The sequence below is a fragment of the Oikopleura dioica genome, chromosome 1, assembly GCF_907165135.1.
Source record: "Oikopleura dioica chromosome 1, OKI2018_I68_1.0, whole genome shotgun sequence".
NCBI classification, from domain to species: Eukaryota; Metazoa; Chordata; class Appendicularia; order Copelata; family Oikopleuridae; genus Oikopleura; species Oikopleura dioica.
In genome coordinates this window covers 11,741,812-11,763,071 of record NC_137291.1, presented here as the reverse complement: position 1 = coordinate 11,763,071, position 21,260 = coordinate 11,741,812, and the positions used below count along the sequence as shown (strand labels likewise).

Below are 21,260 nucleotides of genomic sequence, written 5' to 3'. Positions count from 1 at the left end.
ACGGCATTTTTTCAGAAAAGCGCGCAATAGACTATTGCCAATAGTCTACTGCAAATAGAGGGCGCATTTTCTCAGCCGAAATGCTGGGGATTGCTGTAAATCATGTAAAAATGAATTCATGTAAATATTGAAAAACAATTGAAAGCATGTAAAAATGCAAAGCATGCAAATATTTTTGTTTACATGCTTTGCGTTTTTACATGATATCAGTCATTTTGTTGATTTTTACATGGTTTCGAGATTTTTTTCCAAAAAAAAATAATTGAACGATTAAATTGAGCCTCAGATTGATAGAATTTTTCACCCCCCTCCGAGCCAAAAATTTTTTTTTCTCAAATTTTTCTTTTTGTTAAATTACCAATTCCCTCCTTAAAACTGACTTTCTACGATCATTCTTGACATTTTTCATCGATTTATTTTGAATTTGCCGCGCCCGCGCGTGAGTGGGCGCGCCCGACTCTCGCGAGCGTTACTCATTTTATTTCGAAAAAGCGAAGAATCATGAAATAGAGAATAATTTCATCCTCATAGAAAAAACATACCAGAGCTTTTTTGACTGACAATTTATTTTTATTGGCGTTTCCCTTCTCATAAGCAACGCTTAATTGTTTATTTTTTTCAGATGTCGGACTCAGAAATGGACAGATTCAACGAAATTCTCTCACACTTGATGAAAGAGCGGAAATCGAGAAGAAATTGAAGAAAAAGAAGAAAAAGACAAATTGATAAAATTCCTTCCTTTTTTTCATAATTTTGAATTTTGATTCTGAATCTGTTATTTGTTACAGCCCAGTATTTTTCGGCAGATCTGACTCTATTTCCAGCCATACAGACCAGTCCTGTTTTGTTTCCTGTGTGAAAATCGAGCAAAAAATTTATTTTCTTTTATCTTAACTATTTTTAAAAATAATTTGAATCATGGGACCCATGCAAATGGGTCACCAAAGTGGTCATTAAGGTTCGTAAATGTGTTGGCGAGATCGATGTGATCGAACTGTACTCTCATGGAACTTGGTATTTCTCCCATCGTCACTTCTGGTTTGGTAACGCAGCTGCCCGCTGGAGCTAAAATTATCGAAGTTGGAGACACAAGCAAAAAACGGTAAGCTTACAAATACTTTCCCTTTGAAATCAAGAAGCCGCTTGCGGCTTCGAGTCAAATAGAAAATGTTAGCCGCGCAAAATACGGCTCTTTTGTCTTAGGCTTTTTCAGGACCCCGACTCAGGTTTCCACACAGCTTTTTGAGTTCAGAAACAAAGTGCCATGCTTTGCGAAGCTTTATTTTGAAGGTACTCGAAGCCGCAAGCGGCTTCTCGCGCAATTTCTTATTTATTGAAAATCGCTTCAACAATTAAATTTCAGAGCTCTTTTCTCCGGCGCCAAGAAACTCTTCGGAATGATCATGACCCTCGGCAAGGCTGTCGTCAACGTTTTGACAACAATGTACGGTGACTCTGCTCAAAAACGCACTGGAATCTGCTGCTTGATCGTCATCCAACTCTTCGTCGCCGGAATGATCGTTCTACTCCTCGACAAGCTCCTCGCAAGAGGCTACGGTTTGGGCTCCGGTATCTCCCTCTTCATCGCCACCAACATCTACGAAACCATCGTCTGGAAGGCCTTTTCTCCCACCACCGTCAACCTCAGCCGAGGAACTGAATTCGAAGGCGTTGTCGTTGCTCCCTTCCATCTTTTGGCGACCAAGCAGGACAATGTCCAGGCGCTCAACGAATCTTTCTACCGATAGAACTTGCCACACTTGTTGAATCTCCTTGCTACCGTCCTTGTTTTCCTCATCGTCATCTACTTCCAAGGTAAAAAGACAAAGCGAGCTGAAATCAACGAGGATTTTGAGCTCCATTCAGAGTTAAATAATTTCGCGACTCATGAGAGACGTTACAAATTTACCGGGGCAAATGTGATTGGCTGAATTAGGGACACGTAGCCCTTTGAAAAATGAAAAATCGCCATAAATCCGAAAATTTTTGAGATCTCGAAAATCTGAGATGATACAGGCATAGAGCTTGAGATTCTCCATCGATCCGTATAAAGATGTCTTGGGCTACGTCAATGTAACCCCTATGCGCTAGAGCAATAGTAAGTTTGCCCCGGTAATTTTGTAACGGCTCTGAGCGGCTCACTTGAGAGCGAGCAGCTTTCAAAGGCCTAAAATGATTCGGCGGTACCGATAATACTTCTAAATGAGTCCCTCCCACAGGAATTAACCTCTAACTACTGCTTTCAGATACATCCCCACTGCCGCTTGGTTCGGAGAAATGTGCATTGATGCTCTCTCAGTCATGGCCGATGGTCTTGGTGCTATTGGATCCGGAACCGGTAAGATATCAACAACACAAGAATTCTCATTCACAAGCAATCAAGGTATTCTTCTTGCCGTTACAATCATCTACCAGTTCTAGTCAATTTGTAAGTCAAGTAAATCAAAATTTATTTGTCAAAAATTTTTGAAAATCGAAAAGCTGCTTGCGGCTTCAAGATTAAAATAAAAAGAATAAAAAGTGAAGCGCCAGGAACTAGCGCTGAGTTGATAAAAGTGAATCTGAAGAGTGCACAAGATTTAACTGAAAATTTGAAGATTCTTTTTCAATATGCAGGCCACAAGATTTCCTCGCAAAGTGATTGCTGAATAATTGAGCTTATCAGAGATTAATTATTTTTTAGCTTTTCATGGTCGTCTATCGAATCAAATTCAACGGTTCTTCAAAAATAAACCAGGTAAATGAAAACATTTAAATCTCTTCCTTGTTTAAACAGTGTTCCCTGCCCAAAAGACCAACAATGACTCCCAAAAATGAAACATTAACCCCGCAACAATTCGGTTTTTGTGCGTCAACTTTGTTGTATCTATGCTTCCATTCAGATTGGACCATTCCACCCTTTTCGAGCCAACCATAGAAAAATTGCGGGATAGAGGGTCTCCTTGAATTCGTTGAGCAGAAAAAGTCGATGCATTTTTCATCTTTTGTGATACATGCTTTCATGGAAATCATTTTTAGTTTTTAGAAACTTGAAGTAAGCATCATTATGAGAGAGTTTTCTAACAAATTTTTTTGAGTTCCGCTCCTAACATCCAATGACCTGTTTTACATTTTGTATCAACGAACATCGGAAAAACTGCTTTTTTTGGCAAATCGATTGGATGAAAATGCTGTAAATCCATCTCCTTGATAGCAATTGACCAGAAAAGATGGTTGTAAAACTTGACTTCAACGTTATTCTGCTTGGCATATCTTTCGAGCAAGCCAAAGAACAAATCGATGTTATGGCTGTCCACTAGCCCATCCTCTTTTTTTTGAATTAAAATTTATAGGAGTACTGATATATATCAAAATGATCCTCAGAACTCGAGGAATCTAAATATGCCAAATAGTTTTTAATTTTTCCTTCAATTAAACCATTCAGATGTTTACGTCTGATTTCTTCGCGATCATAGGTAATCAGTAATTGTTCTTCATGAAGCGTTGACAGTTCAATAAGCATCGATCGACAGTCATCTGCATTCAACGGCAATTTGAAAGTTTCTCCTTTTTTTAGCTCTTGGATGTCTTCGTTATTAAAATAAGCTTCGTCGAGATGCACAAATCGTTCTTCTTGAACATCGTCAACGATGATGACAGGATCAGCGGCTTCCTCCAAATCAATTAGTTTTTTATCCATTTTTGATCCGCTTTCCCCTGCATCGTAGTCGACTTTCTCACCGAAATCGTCTTCTTTCTTCTCCGATTCAGCGTTTTCGATATTTTCTTCCTTGATTTCAACAATTTTTTTTGGCATGGGTTCAGGGGCTCGTCCATCAAGATCCAGATCCAAAGAATCCAAAAAGGACATAACCACTTTATCGGACTAAAATTTCTTTTAGTTACAACGTCAACGAGCAACTGGATTTGCAGATGAAATTTCAAAGGAAACGATTCTTCTATTTTCAAGGTAATTACCCGGTCAAGGTTGGCAATAAAAGCGTCGAGCTTGTCTTTTTCCATGAGAATTGATTTTACTCGATTCGCGGCGCCATACAGTTTTGATGCGCATTTAACAATTTTCTTCTTTAATTCATTGTCGCAAATATTTATCGGGTCAGTTATGGAACGCCTATCGGTTCCTTTATCGAATTCACGGACAGCTTCAACTTGAACCAGCCACTTCAACCCAGTTCGTTTCAATGTCATGAGCGGCAATTTTCCATGATTCACGTAGTCCATTTCATCGGATAGAGCTTGTTTGCCATGGTTGTAAATGATACTGCAAAGCCCACCGAAATCAGGCCTTCGCTCGACGCCCCGTAGCAAGCTCGCATTTCCGGATTCGGAAATATTATTCGTTTGATCAACTTTTCTAGTTTATATGCAAGAATAAGGGCTTATATTACTCAACATACAATTATATTAACTGACAATCGAATTGATTTCTGCTTTAGGTGCGATAGCTTCATCGAATTGGTCTATCACAAGTATGAAAAACGCATCAGCGCGCGACAACAAAAAGCTGGAAACAAAACGTTACAAAGGTAAGATTTCAAATTTGTTCTCAAATGAGCTTATCTAAACATTCCTGCGCCATTTCGTATTCTCCGCGCTGAAATATCTGCCCATGAATCTGGTGGGAATGTAGCATCAGTGGCGAAATATGTTTGCAACAAGTAGCGCATGAAGGAATCCCAATCAGCAGCTTGACCCTTGAGTTTCAATCCATCAATCTGCTGCTGAATTAGGTCGATATAGGCGACTCTGATACGCTCAGTTCCCAAGGGAAAATATTGCGCTGCGTAGAGGAGCTTTTTAAGCTCAGAACACACTCCACCAGTATCTGATTTTTTCGACTTTTTCGATTTTTTCTTCCTTGATTTCATGCCAGCTTCTTCATCGTCGTCAAATCGATGATCATACGTCCTGAGCAGGCCGTATCTTCCGATTGCGCGTCGAAACGACTGGTACTGATGAAAGCCACATTTGTGATGGGTTACATTGGGGAATTCTTTCTTCAAACGTTCACGCCGATCGGGCTGGAGCTGACGGCGACGATCCTAAGCGATCGTCAAGTGGGAGCTCTGGAAGTACAGACAGCGCATGGCCGTCCTCTTTCCCGATGTGCTCTTTCGCAACAGCGTCATCTACAAAATCCTCGGTAGCTTTTCAGGTCCCTTCGTTCTCCCTTATTTCGTTTTAGACAACTTGGTCGCCGCCTGGCAGAAACCATCTTGTCCCTGGCACCCGTTTCTTTTCGACAAAGGTAGAACTGCGCTTCGCAACCTGTGTAGAAATCCTGAGCCAGGGTCCGAAAGATCTTAAGTAGCGGCTTTTTTTAAAACGAACCCGCAAAGCGGCTTTGCAAAAAAACTTATTTTAGCGGTTATTCATTTTCAACCTATTATTCCATTTTGGCGAAGCCGCGATGCGGCTTCGTTTCTTAAAAAAGCCGCTATGCGGCTTTTCATTTAAAATTATCTGAGACCCTGAGTCAGGGTCCCTGACCCAGGTTTTCTATCCAGGCTGCCGAGACCAGAAAGCTCTTCAATTTCTGAAATCATGGAAGAGAACCTTCAATTTCTATGAAAATTTCAGCGAATCGAGAGACACTTTCACTTGAAATTTAGGATGAATTTCAGGTGACATGGCGAAGCCACGCGTTGATAACATCATACCAGCATTTTATCTGCAGCTAGTTCTGGAAGCAGATCTCCTGCGAAGGGAATAGATTCACGCGAAAGTTCAACTACCGACTACCTTCTCGCCCAGCACACGACCGCAATTCTGTCCGCTTCCTTTCATTCTCCAACGATCTCAAAGGTACTTACGTAACTATGCACTGTAAGTTTGGCATTCCATTTGTGTTCTTCTTTAGCTCTCGCCAAATTTGTTCGTAGCAATCGCTTGATTTACTCGGAACCAAAATATAATAACGCGGTACGCCAAATCCTCTGAAAATATTTTCTCCATGCTTGACGGCTTCTGATATTACTATCAACTGCATGACATCGCCACATTTATTCGCTATCGAAAAAATGCCATCTTAATATAGAAGCTACAGAGTGCAATAGGGATTATTTGGTACCGATATAAATCGTTGTTGCACGCGACAATTGTCGATAATAGTACTCAGTTGTAAATACAGTGTTGCGCCTATAAAAATTGTCTTTTATAAGTTCAGAGAAATATATTTTAGGGGTTGGACCAGAGCTGGAAAAAGTGCACTTCCCCCTGCGCTACAAAATTCTGCAGAGCGCCCTTCATTCTTGAAGCGCATTGAAGTACGAAATGGCTCGGAATTCCTTCATCACTGAAGCTCATATGAAGTATACTTTTTAACCAACTCTGGATTGGACTACATTCATAAGCTCAACGTTATCCACTAACAGTACTTTTCAACAGGTAGATCAATTTTCTGAACCATAACTGAGCCACTATATTTTTCCATTACGGGGTCGCACCACCAAACTCTCAAATTTTGCATTCTGTAGGCTTGGCAAACAACGCTCTCATCATCGGTAACGATCGATTTATGAAGGTGATACTGTGCGTTTTGTCGTATTCTAGTCGTGCGTTTTTCGTTAAAAAGATCAGCATCCATTTCAGTTGAAAAATTCTTTCCAATGACAGCTTTAAATTGTTTCATGTTGAGCCGCGTCGAGCCCGTCACGTTATCTGCCATCCGCGTGGCTTTTTAAGAGATTTAAATAATTTTTATAACTAATAGTCATATACAGGAAGAGGAATTTCTTTTTGAGACCATCTGCAAAACAGGAAACAGGACAGTATAAAAAACACATCCCCGCAAACTCATATAACACGGTTTTAATTTTTACTTGAAGAATCAAAATTAAGAATTGTCTCATGAAAATTTTTAGAGCGCGATAGAAGATCAAATTAACCACTACCGTCAACTGGTTTCTCCTCAAGATCATCAGGTAAATTTGTTATTTATAATCTCGTGCCTATCCACTTGTTCCACATATCAGTATACTTCACTTGACAGTAATTTTCATTTATATGCGGCTTCTTGATCGGCAAGAGTTTCCAGTTATCAAGGTCGTAGTAATCTTCGTTGTAGGGATCCAAACAGTACCCGTACATTTGTATCGAACATGAGCAAATAGGAAACTTTTCCGCAGAATTTTCATCTTCACATCCTTTCTCCTTGTCCTTTTTTTTCTCAGCAACCCCTCGATGGCACTTGCAATTCAATCGCCATCGGTACAGATGATCCTCATCGTAATGACGCGTTCCCGGGCGGGTTTTAAACCGCTTGAAGTCTGTACAGGGGTCTTAAGGGTACCTAGGTAGAGTTTGGGTAACCTGTAGCTATCTTGACGTTTTCACCGTAAAAAACTACTGTAACCATACCCTTAAAGTCAGGCGAAAAAATTTTAGAGCGAATATTCGATAAAAATGGCTATTTTTCGGGTACTGATTGGTTTTCTATCAAAATAATCAATGAAAATCTTAAAAGTAGGCTTTTAATTCATCTTTTCTTGTAGCTTAGATTCTTAGCTTCAATTAAAGGGTTCGTTGAGGGTCTGATGACAACATCTTCTGAAAAAAAAAATTCTGTTCATATTCTTTGACCCCTTGTCTGTCGGGTTCCTCGGATAGAACCGGAAAATGCCTCCGAGTATGAGAACGTAAAATGAGATGTTGCCAAAGTTTGAATGAGGCTGGATGCCAACAAGCTTTCAAAGTTTAATCAAATTGACAAAAATTGAAAAATAATTATCAGATAATGTCAGTTAATTGAACTTTTCCTCCGGATTAGAATATGATGACATATCCTTCATGTCATCGATTTCGAGCGGGCTCAAGGGCTCAGATACTGGAAAGATCTTTTCCAAATCATCGCGCTTTCTCTTCGCACGTTTTTTCGCTTTCTCAACAACCTTTTTGTTCTTCTCGCCCGGAGTTTTCGTCATCTCTTTAGACTCCAGTAACTTAGGAGTGAGTTATAACCGTAAAATCAAAACTTCAACCTCCCGATTCTAGAAGCTGTGAAGTACTTATCATAATTTATGCATTTAGGTCCAGATCAACTCAACGACGTTTTACAAAGAAGAAAATCAAGGAAGACAAGCCGATTACGAACAGGGACAATAAAGGAAACCAAAATGTGCTCATCGCTGCGGTAACTGATCGTTTTAATCAAGTTTCAGGCAAAGGCTCTTCTCCGACCAAGAAAGAAAACCCAGACATGACCGACGAGGAACTCGAAAAGGCCACCGCAGAAGCTCTTTCTTCTGCCGCTGTAAAAGCAAAACATCTTGCATCACAAGAAGAAAGAAAAATCAGATATCTGGTTGCAGTCCTTGTTGATTTCCAAGTGAAGAAAATGTAGCTCAAGATGAAACAGCTTGAAGAGCTTGAAAAGACATTCGACAAGCATCGAGACACTATTGAAAATCAACGACGACAGGTACTAGTCTGATTCTTTTTCAAAAGAAGCCATAATTTCAGAGATGATTTCTAGTTTTTTTGGGTCAATGATCAAAGTTGTTTAAAATTCCCTGCAAATCTAATTAACAATTGATTCAACTTCTTTTATGAAGAAGCGTTATGACTCGAGAGCGTCTTGGATTAGACTTCTTTAGCTTTGTTAAAGCGGTCTAGTGGGATCGTAACCCACACTCTCCGCTTCAATTTAAGAATTGTCTTTTGTTAATTTTTACATTTTATTAAGAACAAAGCAAAGGATTTTGATCATAGATACAGAAAAAACGAAAGAGAATTTGTCTTAATAATTGCGTAGCTTGATTTCTAACCAGTCGAATTTCTTTGAGGCTTCTGAAGGACCAGGAAGATCTTCTTATAACTAAATAAGAAGTAAAAGTTACAGAAAAGACATAAGAAACATACCTTTCTTGTCGAAACTTCGAATAACTTGAGGGTTGAGTCAGATGATCCGCTGAAAAAAATAAATTTACATGAATTCCATCTTTTTCACAAATTTTACATGGTTTCATTTATTTTTTCAGAAAAATTACTTTTACATGAATTCAGCTTTTTTTGTCCGGTTGAAACCATGTAAAGATGCAATCCATGTAAAAGAATGTTTTTACATGGAATCGATTTTTACATGCTTTAGTTTTTACATGGATCGCGCTTTTACATGGAATCAGCCGTACTCGAAATGCTGCTGCCAGGCAAGCTTCGCTCTCAATGCTAATTTCGCAAAAAAATCTTCTTTAGCCTATCTCTAGAATCATCCGTGAATTTTGGTTTAGAGAAGGCATTTTCGACTTGCCATTAGTTGAATTTTCTGAGCTTCGGAGATGAGTGAACACAACGAGCCCATTGTGTCAGAGCCTAGTGCGATGGCACCTGTAATTACCCAGGGTCAGTTCTTAATTTTTACTTTTCGAAGTTTGAAAATTAAAAATTTGCACCTTTTGAGAGCCAAAAGCCGATATTGATCCAAAGGCCTGATTTCAGTCACTCACTTTTCCACTGCGATGTTGGACTTTGCATCAAAACATATTTTTGCTCATTCCTGACTTTTTACTCAACCCAAGAAGTTTTGGACGAGTCAAAAGCGAGGCCATTGACAGCATTCTACTCCTGTGCAGAAATCAGTATGATTGCGATTTTTGCTGGCACAATCATCACAAAATCTATCATTTTTGCACCGATTCTGCAATGTGTAGGAACAGTTGATATGCTTGTTAGTACCATTGCATTCAACGTTGCATTCAAACATTTTTAAGATCGAAAAAGTCTTGATCTACCAACAACGAAAGCAAATACAAAATAAATATGGGATTCGCAGCGATTCTTTGATGTAAGTTTTGTCATCAATTAGAAACGTTCAACTTGATGGTTTCCAGCGATTTTCTTGCCATCTGGTTCTGTCAAATCTGCGTTATGGTCCAGCACGAACTTCAGACTCATCCTCGATTCATCATTGTTCCAAATCAGTCGGCTGTAGTCACTCAGCCGATTCCTTTACAACAGATTGACCAAGCCTCTCCACAAATGAACTGAATCTTGGAGAACTCACCGAAAGAGCTCGAAAAAATATTATTGTATGTTATCTTTATTTTAATAATAAATTCTTTATTTGTTTACAATTATCAAAAAAAAACTATCAAGCTACGCTTTACTTAATTTGTGCGGGAAATCGAAATTTAAATGAAAAAGTCTCTAGAATACCATTTGCTGATTTGATTTTTTCTTGGAATTGTGATAATTATATTATAATATATATATTATTAATATATATATATATAATATATATATATATAATAATATATATATAATAATTATAATATATTTTGAAAATTTATGCGATGAGTGAAACCACTGAACCTGTAATTTCTCAGCCAAGTGGGATGGCACCTTCCCAGGAATGTTTCTTGAAGCTTTAAAAATATGGAAAGCTATAAAATCTGAACATCGAAAAGCCGACAATTATCCAGAGCACTCAATTTTCATCGCCGCTTTTTTATTGTGATCTTGGACTCTGTATCAAGACCATTTTCGTCCCCTGCTTGACTTTTCATTCGACTCAAACTTCACTCGACAGGTCCAAAGCTGGCTCACGTACCGCGTTATTCTGCTTGGGCGAAATCTTAGGAACCTGGAATGGAATTTGGTCGTCGTGGCTTCCAGAGCTTCTTTGCTCGTCAGTTCCGCATCTCGCCTACTATATTCAATGTGTAACATGCATTGGAGGATACGTTAGTAAATTTTGTTGTTAACTGTGATTCTGGTAAGTTACTTTGCTACAACTGTTTTAAGATCGCGGTTTCGCTCGTCTACGAACAACGAAAAGAAATTCAAAGCAAATATGGACTACAAAGAGATACTTTGATGTAAGAAAGAAGAAATTTATATTGCCTAAGTATTTTTAGGGATCTTCTCGCAGTAATCTGCTGCACCGTCTGCGCCATGGTTCAGCACGAGCGACAAACTCACCCCACCACCATCATCGTTCCCACTCAGTCTCCAGTCATTACGCAGCCTTATTGAATGTGATTAGTTAACATTCTTTATTTTCTGTTCTTTTTCTCAATAAACAGCTTTATAATCCGATAAATAATCGATACTGCATATCGAATGATTTCATATACTAAAATAAACGGTAAATAAAAACCGATTCTGTATACTAATGCAAAAAAATGAATGAATTTTATTAATCACATATTGTAAGCAACAAATATAGGGTCGAGAGCATTCTCGACAAAAAGATCGCAAAGTAGTTTTCTTTGTTTTCCCCCTGCTGAGTCTGTAGGGATAGTTCCTGGATCCAAAACGACAAAAATTCCAAGCGGAATCTCGAGCTCATTGAGTAGTCGCATTGTAACAAGCAGGGACTGAAATAAATTATTCTTGCATCTTTCGCCTTCTTACCAAATCAAGAGCTATCCCTTCTGGCCCTGGAAGCTCGATTGCAACAGCCAATAAACCAGCAATAGAAAATGCTGCGCAAGAACTTATGGCTCTATGCGCTCTTTTGACGCAGTTTTCGATATCTTCTGGCGCGAAACTCATCCCTCTTATGACAATTTGATCAGCAATTCTACCAGTTATGAAGAGTTCTGGAGGTAAATCGGGTCCTTGAGGGGACATGATGAAACCAAGCAGGCCGGTCCGGATGAAAAGCGTTTTTGAACAGCCAGTTTTAACCGTTGCATGAAGACTTTCATTTTCAGCTATAAAATTGGCCCCGGCCCCAACCACTGTTTCGTAATTTCTTGTGCGATTGTTTTTGGAGATCTTGAGAAAATATTAAAAAATGAGAATAGATCGTTTACTGACCCAAAGCTCGCCGATTTGATTCATTCCTGCTTGGCCACCAGTTGATATATTCACAATGATAGCTTTACTTTCAGGAGCAACAGGACCAGCACATAAAATCGCCGTCGAAAATGGAGCACCCTTTGCGGTAAATTGAATTCTATCATTGCGGAGTTCTTTCTTATCCAAATAGCGAATAGTCAATTGTGGTTTCTAAAAAACTTCAGTTTCGCATGAAGATTTTAAATTCTACCGTTGGCATTGGCAGTGCTAGAATTGGCGTCAAGTTGGAAACATGAATCGGAGCTACTTTTATTCCGCTCAAAGATGGTTTAAAAGATCTGCAAATTTAATTCTCATCTATGATTTTGATTAAACCATTCCTGAGATCATATCGCGACAGTGTCTCTCTTACTCCATCTATCAGCCCAAAATCTGCCTTCGACTGGTGGACAATCGATAGCTGCTGCACAGCACGCATGTCGAATGCTTTTCTTGCATCCTGGCAACTATTGCTCTCGATGATACTTTCTGCGACAGTAGATTGTAGAAATATGTATTCATGCTTTGTCATCAGTGCCATGAGAGCATCAACTCGCCATTCTGACCAAGATGGTAGAATATGAAAAACCTAGGAAAAATGAAACGACATCAAATTCGTAGAGATACCTCTACTCCACAATAAACAGGCAGAAACACGGATAAAATTAGCCCCAATCCATTGTAAGGTTCTAAAACACACAGAACCGTAGCTAAAGACTGAAGATCCAGCTGCGCTTTCAATTGAGCGCATTGAAATGCAATTTCTTTAAAAGTCACTGGCCTTCCATACAAGTATCCAGAAGCGGAAACAGTATAATCTGCATAGCACAGATTTTCAGGGCCCTTGAAAAATTGAGCGAAAGTTTCGATGGGAGCGATGCTTTCGGTGCTTTCGTCGACATCGTCGATTGGAAAAACTTGAATATGGAGTGACTTCCTTAGAAAACGCACCATAGAAGTAGAGGTGATGGCAATTTTCGCTTTTGATTCTCTGCAAACAAGGGCTACAGTAGAAATTGAATTTTCAGAAGGCGGCCTTATCGGAATCGGAACGCAGCCAACAAGCAAGCAAGCATACATGCCAATGGGAAACATCGTAGACTTGAGACAAACTATCACTCGATCTTCTGCCTTGATTCCAGCAGCCAAAAGTCTCCCAGCGAATTTTCTCGCTTCGAGAGAAAGTTGAGCAAATGTCAGTCGAGATGGTTGTCCTCCAACGTCTTGAGGATTGTTGAGCATAATAACGTTTTCTTTTACTGATGGTAACTCGGCGATTTCCAAAAGAAGCTGATGAATAGGCTTCTCGAACATGAAAATTTCCTCGGGAATCGGATCAGTAGTGATTTCTGCTGGCTGCGATCCTGCTACAACAAAGCCTTGCATAATCGAATTCGGCCCCATTCCAAGAATCTTCTCTCTTGCTCGAGGAAGATTATGAATAGCAGCGTGAGGGCAGCAGAGAATATGAAGTGGATGTAGATTTCCGGTTAAGAGTCGCCGTCTTACTTCGAAGATATCAACACCGCCGGCTGGTTTTCGAGGAATTACGCCCGCAGGAATGGTGCAGATGGTAAAGACAGATTCATGATGCTTTGAGTTGATTGCAGACATGACATCGTTCATCCAACCGTAGACGACATCGTCACAGACATCTGGTGGCTGCTCAGCCACAACTGCAATTCGTCTTCGACTCATTACCGGAATATCGAAAACTATCACTCGACTTTCATGAGGAAACGGCGCTGCTTGGAGAATCGAGACGCTCATATCAAGCGAGTTATGAAATCTTCCACTAATCTCGAGTCGATCTTTGATCCTACCAAGGGTGCAAATATCCTCAGATCTGACCATCGCCCCGAGAATGCCAGTTCTCACCCAATAGCGCGACCAAGTTTCAGTTTTTTCTTCTTTTGTGTAGTTTTTATTTCCGGAAACATCGAGTCTGCATTTGAAAATTCGATCGCCGACGATATTCAAATTGTGTAGAGTTTGATGATCAAGGCCGAAGCCGCTGATGATGATTTCGCCAAGCTCGTCCATTCGAACTGGCTTGAATGTCTCGGTTTTGTTTGAGTCGCCGTTTTGGACCATGTCATAAGGATGGTTTGTGGCAGGAACAACAGCCATTCTCAGTCCGGGAACGATGGAACCGTTGTAGTAAGCATGAATTGGATCTCCATCGCCTTTTGATTCGCGAACAACGCCAAAAGTCAAGAACTCTCGATTCAGCGCGACAGAAGCAAGATCATCTGCCCTGTCTCGTAGACATACGACACCAACAAGATCGGACCAAACAAGTGGCTTCATGGATGACAGGGACAGGTCAATCGAGCTCATCTCCGATACAACTCGAACGGCATAGGTAATAGCGAGTGGTGTAGCACCATCAGTGACGATTGTTGATTTGACACTGCTTAGATCTGGAAGAGGCGACTTCTTTGTAGCGTATTTATCCTTCAATCTGGCCATAGAGCCCCATCCGAATTCTTTGGAGCTTCCAATAATGACTGTCGCGGAGATTGCGCCAATAGTTTCAATCCAAAGCTCAGGCTTCTGTTTGCAAACTGTAAACGGGAAAATCAGACAGTGACATCCCACTACCACTGGTGTCAGCACAGCGAACATGAGTCCGGATTGTCGCTTGAAATCGCTCAAGCAGCTGACAACATCGAAGGAATCAAGTCCAAGCCGATCTTGTATCCGCTTGGCAGTATGAACAATCATTTTTGAAGGGCGAACAATCGCATGAATCTGCCCACCTTGAACATTGTACTCCATAAAACGAGACGATTGAGTTCTTTGATCGATCGGAGTAAACTCAAATTTCGCGGGCGCATTTTTCAGATGCAAGCTTTCAAATTCGACATGAGGCCAATTTGTCAAAATATTATCGCGTTTTCTTAACGCCTTGGCGTAAAATGGGGTAGTTATGACGACGGTGATATTCGCCGAACGGAGAAGATGGCCGAAACGCGCAGTCATTCCTTCTTTTGAATTCGTAATGGGCATTTCAATCGAGATTGGGGTGATTTCGGCGAGTAAACATCCCATGAATGATGCCAAGAAGAAAAACGGAGATGCATTTGGGATCATCAACGCTACTGTATCCCCTGCTTCGAGTTCTACTCGTGCAGTGAGCTCGTGAGCTGCTGAAAGTGCTTTCGCATGGAGCTTCGACCAGGTCCAAGTTTTGAGTTTTCCTTTGCTATTCCAAGAAGTAAAAGCTGGCTCTTTTGGTCTCTCGTAAACATGCTGTAGAAATAGCTCAAGAAAATCGTCATCAGGCTGAGGAAGATGCTTTCCGACAAGAATGTGGCCAACTTGACCTGTCGCGCGAGGAACACCGGTAAGTGCTGTTGCGTTTGCGCTACCAGTGTAGAATTCAGTAAGAGGCTTTTTTCTTGGCTTGGAGAGTGTTTGAAGAAGCTGTTGAATTCGGTTGGACACTTTTGTTGTTGTCTAAACTTCAGATGTTAATATCAGCTAGAAAGCTAAAAGCAATAAAAATTCTGAAGAATACGGCATTCGAAATACCTGTGCTCCTTGAGTAGCTGCATCAATAAGCGCATCTCCAGTGTGATCTCTGGGCAGTCCAAATAGTGTTTCTCGCTGAAGATGAACATGCTCACTTTTTAAAGAGGGATTTGTTGGCTCGATTTGGCAGGAATCGGATACTTTTTGTTTCAATTTTGACTTCAATGATTTTTGTGAGGAAGATTTGCTCATTCCGGCGGAGGAAATTGAGGACAAGGACATGCTACTGGATATTCTCTCGATGAGTTTGAGGGACTTCCTGGATTTTTTAGATGATTTGGACTTCGTAGTCGCTGATATGTCTGAATCTTCTTCTGTGATCGAAAGGATATCATCTTCTGTTAAATCTGCCGTCGTGGTCATATTATTCCCTACTGTTTCTACTGTAGTTCCTTCTTCCTCTCTCTCCTCTTCTTCTTCTTCCGACTCTTCTTCCTCGCTCTCTTCCTCTGTGATTTCTGTACTTTCTTCTTCTGTCTGACTCTCTGAAAGTACTTCTGTGCTCTGCGAAATCTCAACCGATTCTTCGATTTCTTCTTCCTCGTCCAAAGCACTGGATTCAAGAGCCTCTGATCAATAATTCAAAATTTGTAAATATTCAAACGCGTACCACTCGAATCTTCCTCCTCAGTAAGCATCAGCTGATTGTGATCTTCAATGTCTTGAATCGTTGACTCCTCATCTTCTTCTTCCTCTTCTGACTCTTCTTCATCTTCCTGGGCAGTTATATTGTTGAAAACTTTACTCATTTTTTCTTACCTGGATCGCCGAAAAAGGAGCTCTGACAACGGTATTTTGTCTATAAACTGGCTGTTTCTCTGAAACAATTTCAACAGAATCAAGTTCAGATTCTTCGGCACTATCTTCTTCCTCGAGAGAGCTGACACCTGATTCATCTTCAACAACTGTATCAGCATCACTTTCACTCTCTCAAAAAAAATAATTGATACTTGAATGTGATTCTATGATACCTTCAGCTTGTTCTTCCAGGTCTTCTTCTTCCTCATCACTTTCCTCTTCAGATTGTTCGGCCGAGTAACTTGTGCAGGCCGAAGTACTGTATTCTGAGCTTGTGTCCCCTATAATATCAATCAAATCACGACAACTAGTAGAAAATCACCTGTGGATTTACTTTTTCTGAACCATCTGAACATTTTGTCTATTTATCTCTTTTTCCAACTAGCGGGACCTTCTATCATTTCAGCTTCAAGAGTTTGGTGTTGTTTATCTGATTGAATTATTCAGTCGAGGAACGCGCATCTCCTGAATTTGAATCGTTGAAAAACTCATCGATTAATAAAAATTTAATTGAAAATCCTCATCATTTTAATTAAGACAACTGATAACAGGATACAACAAAGTATTTGTTCGCGCGCAACATTTGCACTCTATAAAACTGAAACTGCACCCATCACTTCTATTCAAGCAAATTCCCTAAATCGTGAACAGAGAGATTTCAAAGGCCCAAAAATGAGCGGGTCTTCTGCTCCTGGTTATCTCGGAGCGCATTCCGTTGGAAATCGACCGAGGCAAAATGTCTACGATGGAATACGTCCTGGCTATCGGCCGGTTCTTTCACTAAAAGAGATGGAGAAAATGTATCCGAACGAGTATGCTTTCTGGCTTATGCTGAAAGAAGTAATGAGAACTGAAAACGGAGTTGTAACGCGGCTTCAAATTCAAACAATGACACAAGGTTAGCATTTTGTACCATCTTATTTTGGATTCAAGTTATTTTCAAGTTATTCCAACAATAAAACAGCTTCATTTGGTGTCTCTTCCTTCTCAAAATCGTCAAGCGATGACTTTATTTCATTTCTGCATCGTTAATCTCAATCTGGATGAGGTTCTTCTTGCTCTCGGAGAAAAATTTGGATTTGATGTTCAAGACCAAGATGGTTGGACCCCAATTCTTTATCTTATCAACAGTCATGAGGTAAAAAATCATGTGTTTGTCAGACTGTATTGAATCATTACTAATGATCATTTTTCAGATCCGATTCGAGAATAAAATCGGGCCGATCGAAGAACACTTCAAAAATAGTTTCAAAGTAAAGACTCTCATCCGAACCATGCTTGCGAAATCTAATCTTGTCCGAAGAGTTGAAATCAAGGATGAGCGATTTGCGATGATGAACACACTAGAATTCTTCATTCACGCTCGTGGGCGCAACACAGACTTGGAACTTTTCAAAGACATCATCAAACATGTCCAAGTGCAGGATAAATCGTTACAAATGGAGGCTGTTCTTTGGCGAATCATGTGGTACTTTGCGACCGATGTGCTGAAAAACTATCATTGGCGACTCAAAGAACTTGATTTCAAATTTACGCTGAAGGAAAATGGGAGAACCCTTCTTTTCGCACTCCTGAGAAACGTGACAGTCAAAGACAGAAAAGACGAAGCCGTAGATTTCTGGTTCCGGTTCGTCCAATACATCGAGAAACACGCGGGAGAAACGGAATTCAAGCAGATTATTCAGAAACCTGATGCGCACAAAGTCACTCTTTTGATGCACGCTTGTAGAGGAGGTCAAGTTCCAGTGGTCAAATTTATCCTGAAATGGTACGAGTCTATCAATCAGCGAGACGACAACGGAAGAAATTGCCTAGACTATGCAATTGATGGTCAACAGCCTGATATTGTTCAGCTGCTTATTCAAACAGATCACTGGGAATCGGTACTTTGCAATGCGGTCAGAACGGCAATTCCATCAAAGGATCGAGTTTTTTCTGCTTTTTGAATCAAGAAAAATAATCGGTCGAAAATCTCGCCAAAGCCATTTACAACTCCTTTCCGAAAACTTATCGAAGTGATGCCAGACGAAGCGTTAATGGTACTCAATCGCTGCATGAAAGTCCGAGGCGTCGAATTTGCCAAATGTGCTCGCCAAGATCTGGATGTCAAAGAGCTCGAGATTCAATGCAAAGTGTCCTGGATCAGCGACGACTACCGAATTTTGAAATGGTTCAACGCGGGAGTAAGAAAAAATGCGGAAAATAACTCGGCGAGCTTGATGGATGTTATTCTTCAGCCGAATTATACCTCGGAGATTGTCATTACAGTCAGGCCGTACAGCGAGAACTCAAAAGTCTTATATACGAATAATCCGCTCATTTTGACAAGGGCTCATGACTTTTATTTATACAGAAAAAATAGAATAAGACACAACAAAACTGAAATACCAACGATTTCCGAACCACTACAAAAGCTCTAAAAAACCATAAAATAAGCATTTATCAATCTCAAATACCAATTCCTTGCAACCACCAATTTTCCATTTAGTTGCGTAAGTATTCGATTGCTCTGGCGTCAATGCGCCACATCCCCCAAGATCTTCGATCTCTAAAACACATTTACTATACTTACTATGCTCTTAGTCTATATATTATTTGCGTATATAATACCTTTTGTCAAAATTTTGCACATTTTGGGACATGCCATTGGATTTGTACAGACCATTTTCAAGTTATATCTCTGCAAGTTTTTCTTTCTTTATTCAATTAAGCCGTCTTAGACTCTAAGGCGAGTCGATTAAAGAGTCGTAAAAGAGTGACAATGAATTAACGTAACAACGAGATTTTAGAGCTTTTATATTCGACACTGTCAAATTGACAGTCTCGTAACCAGACTCTCATTTATTTACACAGTAAAATGAACAAAAGGAAAAATATCACTGATGCCCTGACGATTTGAGAGTTGTTGCATAAGTACTAAAATTGATAATATAATAACAGATAAATTTATGATGCTATTGTACCATTTCATGACAACCGCCTGAATCCCATCTTTCTTCATATTCGTTGATTTGAAATTGCGTTAGATTCGCACAGTCACCCATGTCAACAACCTCTGAATACTGTGTTTTTGGCGAATTGTTTCATCGTAAAACTACTAGGGTTCGCAATCAAATAATTTTGACCATCTTGAATAACAATAAAATTGAATTTTAGTATAGTAAATCGGTATAAGGGAATCTAAAAAATCGAAAAAAAATGAGAAAAATAAACAAACAAACAAATTATGAGCTAGAAATTCCGGAAAATAATCAATATCTCTGCTCACAGGTGTTCTACGATTTCGCAACCTCGACCATACATTTATACAGGCAAAATAACCCTCCTGTCAAAAATTCAAGCGATTTGGAATGGTTGGTGGATCGTACTTGGAAATTAAAAAATTATTGTTTAGAAAAAAAAAAGTGCGCGAAATTCAAAATATGAAATATGCTGAACAAAGAAGATTTCTTATCTGTACAAACAGAATAATAATAAAACAAACGGCTATAAAAATATCAAACAATGGAAAATTTAATGATGACATAATACTTATCATTAAAAAATTTGTCGAATCAGCAGAAAAAATCACGATACATGCATATATAAACCAATAATAATAAGAACTATTTCTCTCTTTTCAAAAATATCACACTATGTATTTATTCATATAAAAGGATGTGAGCACGACACATAAGACACATAAGACTTGACTTTGTTATCGATAATTTTCTTGATTAAGTAGTAACAGCTGGGTACCCCGCTGAGAATGCCTTATCATCAAAGCCATAATTTCTCCCATTATAATATAATTTCGGATCACATGTCAAGTCATGTGACCGAAGATCAGCTCAATTTATGCGCAGCTTCCCCTTGAAACTGACAATTTTCTTGAATACGTTGTCCCAGCTGGGTACCCCGCTGTGAATGCTTTATCATAGATGCCGGAACTGTTCCTTTTGTCACATGATTTGAGAACACCTGTTGAGTCATGTGACTTGATATCAGGTCAATTGATGCGCAGCTTCACCTTGATACTGACGATTTTCTTGAATACGTTGTTCCAACTGGGTACTCCGCTGTGAATGCCTTATCAGCGATGCCAGAACTTTTCCTTTTGTCACATGATTGCAGAACATGTGTTGAAACATGTGACTAGGTATCAGATCAAAACATGCGCAGCTTCACCTTGATATTGACGATTTTCTTGAATACGTTGTCCCAACTGGGTACCCCGCTGTGAATGCCTAATCAGCGATGCCAGAACTTTTCCTTTTGTCACATGATTGCAGAACACGTGTTGAGTCATGTGACGGGATATCAGGTCAATACATGCGCAGCTTCACTTTGATACTGACAATTTTCTTGAATACGTTGGCCAGACTGGGTACCCCGCTGTGAATGCCTTATCAGCGATGCCAGAACTTTTCCTTTTGTCACATGATTGCAGAACATGTGTTGAAACATGTGACTAGGTATCAGATCAAAACATGCGCAGCTTCACCTTGATATTGACGATTTTCTTGAATACGTTGTCCCAACTGGGTACCCCGCTGTGAATGCCTAATCAGCGATGCCAGAACTTTTCCTTTTGTCACATGATTGCAGAACACGTGTTGAGTCATGTGACGGGATATCAGGTCAATACATGCGCAGCTTCACTTTGATACTGACAATTTTCTTGAATACGTTGGCCAGACTGGGTACCCCGCTGTGAATGCCTAATCAGCGATGCCAGAACTTTTCCTTTTGTCACATGATTGCAAAACATGTGTTGAGTCATGTGACTTGATATCAGGTCAATTGATGCGCAGCTTCACCGTGATACTGACAATTTTCTTCAATACATTGTCTCAACCGTTGTTCCATAAGTTAAGCATAGTCAACTTTAAATTTCTTGTAATTTTTGATGAGGTATTTGCTGTTTACATCTTTAAAACAAAGACAAGAGCATAATAAATTCATATCTGATAACAAATTGTCGAAAAATTGTGGAGAAAGCAATATTGTCGGACATAAACATGTCATACGATGTACTTGAATACGTTGTCCTAACTAAGTACCCCGCTGTGAATGCCTGATCATCGATGCCAGAATTTTTCCTTTTGTCACATGATTCGATAACACCTGTTGAGTCATGTGACTGGATATCAGGTCAATTGATG

The 21,260-nt window shown here is 39.8% G+C and overlaps 4 protein-coding genes, 2 long non-coding RNA genes and 1 pseudogene across 6 annotated transcripts; 5 read left to right on the top strand and 2 right to left on the bottom strand.

Moving 5' to 3' along the window:
- Positions 1-1,004: 1,004 nt before the first annotated feature.
- Positions 1,005-1,748, top strand: LOC145712170 (protein transport protein Sec61 subunit alpha pseudogene; annotated as a pseudogene).
- A 27-nt stretch (positions 1,749-1,775) lies between these two features.
- Positions 1,776-5,137, top strand: LOC145695963 (uncharacterized). Its single transcript, XM_081773017.1, has 6 exons — positions 1,776-1,815; positions 2,247-2,338; positions 2,384-2,428; positions 2,684-2,737; positions 3,882-3,949; positions 4,437-5,137. The coding sequence occupies exons 2-6, from the start codon at positions 2,288-2,290 to the stop codon at positions 4,528-4,530; spliced, it is 312 nt and encodes a 103-aa protein (XP_081629143.1). The 5' UTR covers positions 1,776-1,815; positions 2,247-2,287; the 3' UTR covers positions 4,531-5,137.
- Positions 5,138-6,196: 1,059 nt separating this feature from the next.
- Positions 6,197-10,020, top strand: LOC145708844 (uncharacterized). The gene is made up of 6 exons (XM_081786545.1): positions 6,197-6,387; positions 6,864-6,923; positions 8,029-8,116; positions 8,160-8,419; positions 9,708-9,781; positions 9,828-10,020. Exons 4-6 carry the CDS (start codon positions 8,348-8,350, stop codon positions 9,982-9,984), a joined length of 303 nt encoding a protein of 100 aa, XP_081642671.1. The 5' UTR covers positions 6,197-6,387; positions 6,864-6,923; positions 8,029-8,116; positions 8,160-8,347; the 3' UTR covers positions 9,985-10,020.
- A 312-nt stretch (positions 10,021-10,332) lies between these two features.
- On the top strand, positions 10,333-11,005 carry LOC145711414 (uncharacterized). Its single transcript, XR_014135183.1, has 3 exons — positions 10,333-10,679; positions 10,741-10,814; positions 10,854-11,005. It is a non-coding gene; the product is annotated as an uncharacterized LOC145711414 (long non-coding RNA).
- Positions 11,006-11,138: 133 nt separating this feature from the next.
- LOC145712169 (disco-interacting protein 2 homolog A-like) lies at positions 11,139-16,472 on the bottom strand. The gene is made up of 10 exons (XM_081789856.1): positions 16,451-16,472; positions 16,290-16,397; positions 16,078-16,247; positions 15,929-16,034; positions 15,319-15,887; positions 12,409-15,243; positions 12,179-12,370; positions 11,761-11,952; positions 11,353-11,718; positions 11,139-11,315 (listed from the first exon to the last, which is right to left on the bottom strand). Exons 1-10 carry the CDS (start codon positions 16,470-16,472, stop codon positions 11,139-11,141), a joined length of 4,737 nt encoding a protein of 1,578 aa, XP_081645982.1.
- A 316-nt stretch (positions 16,473-16,788) lies between these two features.
- LOC145712168 (uncharacterized) lies at positions 16,789-18,062 on the top strand. The gene is made up of 3 exons (XM_081789855.1): positions 16,789-17,014; positions 17,061-17,254; positions 17,313-18,062. The coding sequence occupies exons 1-3, from the start codon at positions 16,789-16,791 to the stop codon at positions 18,060-18,062; spliced, it is 1,170 nt and encodes a 389-aa protein (XP_081645981.1).
- Positions 18,063-18,435: 373 nt separating this feature from the next.
- On the bottom strand, positions 18,436-19,397 carry LOC145710873 (uncharacterized). Its single transcript, XR_014135094.1, has 4 exons — positions 19,080-19,397; positions 18,727-19,032; positions 18,573-18,664; positions 18,436-18,532 (listed from the first exon to the last, which is right to left on the bottom strand). It is a non-coding gene; the product is annotated as an uncharacterized LOC145710873 (long non-coding RNA).
- Positions 19,398-21,260: the final 1,863 nt, after the last annotated feature.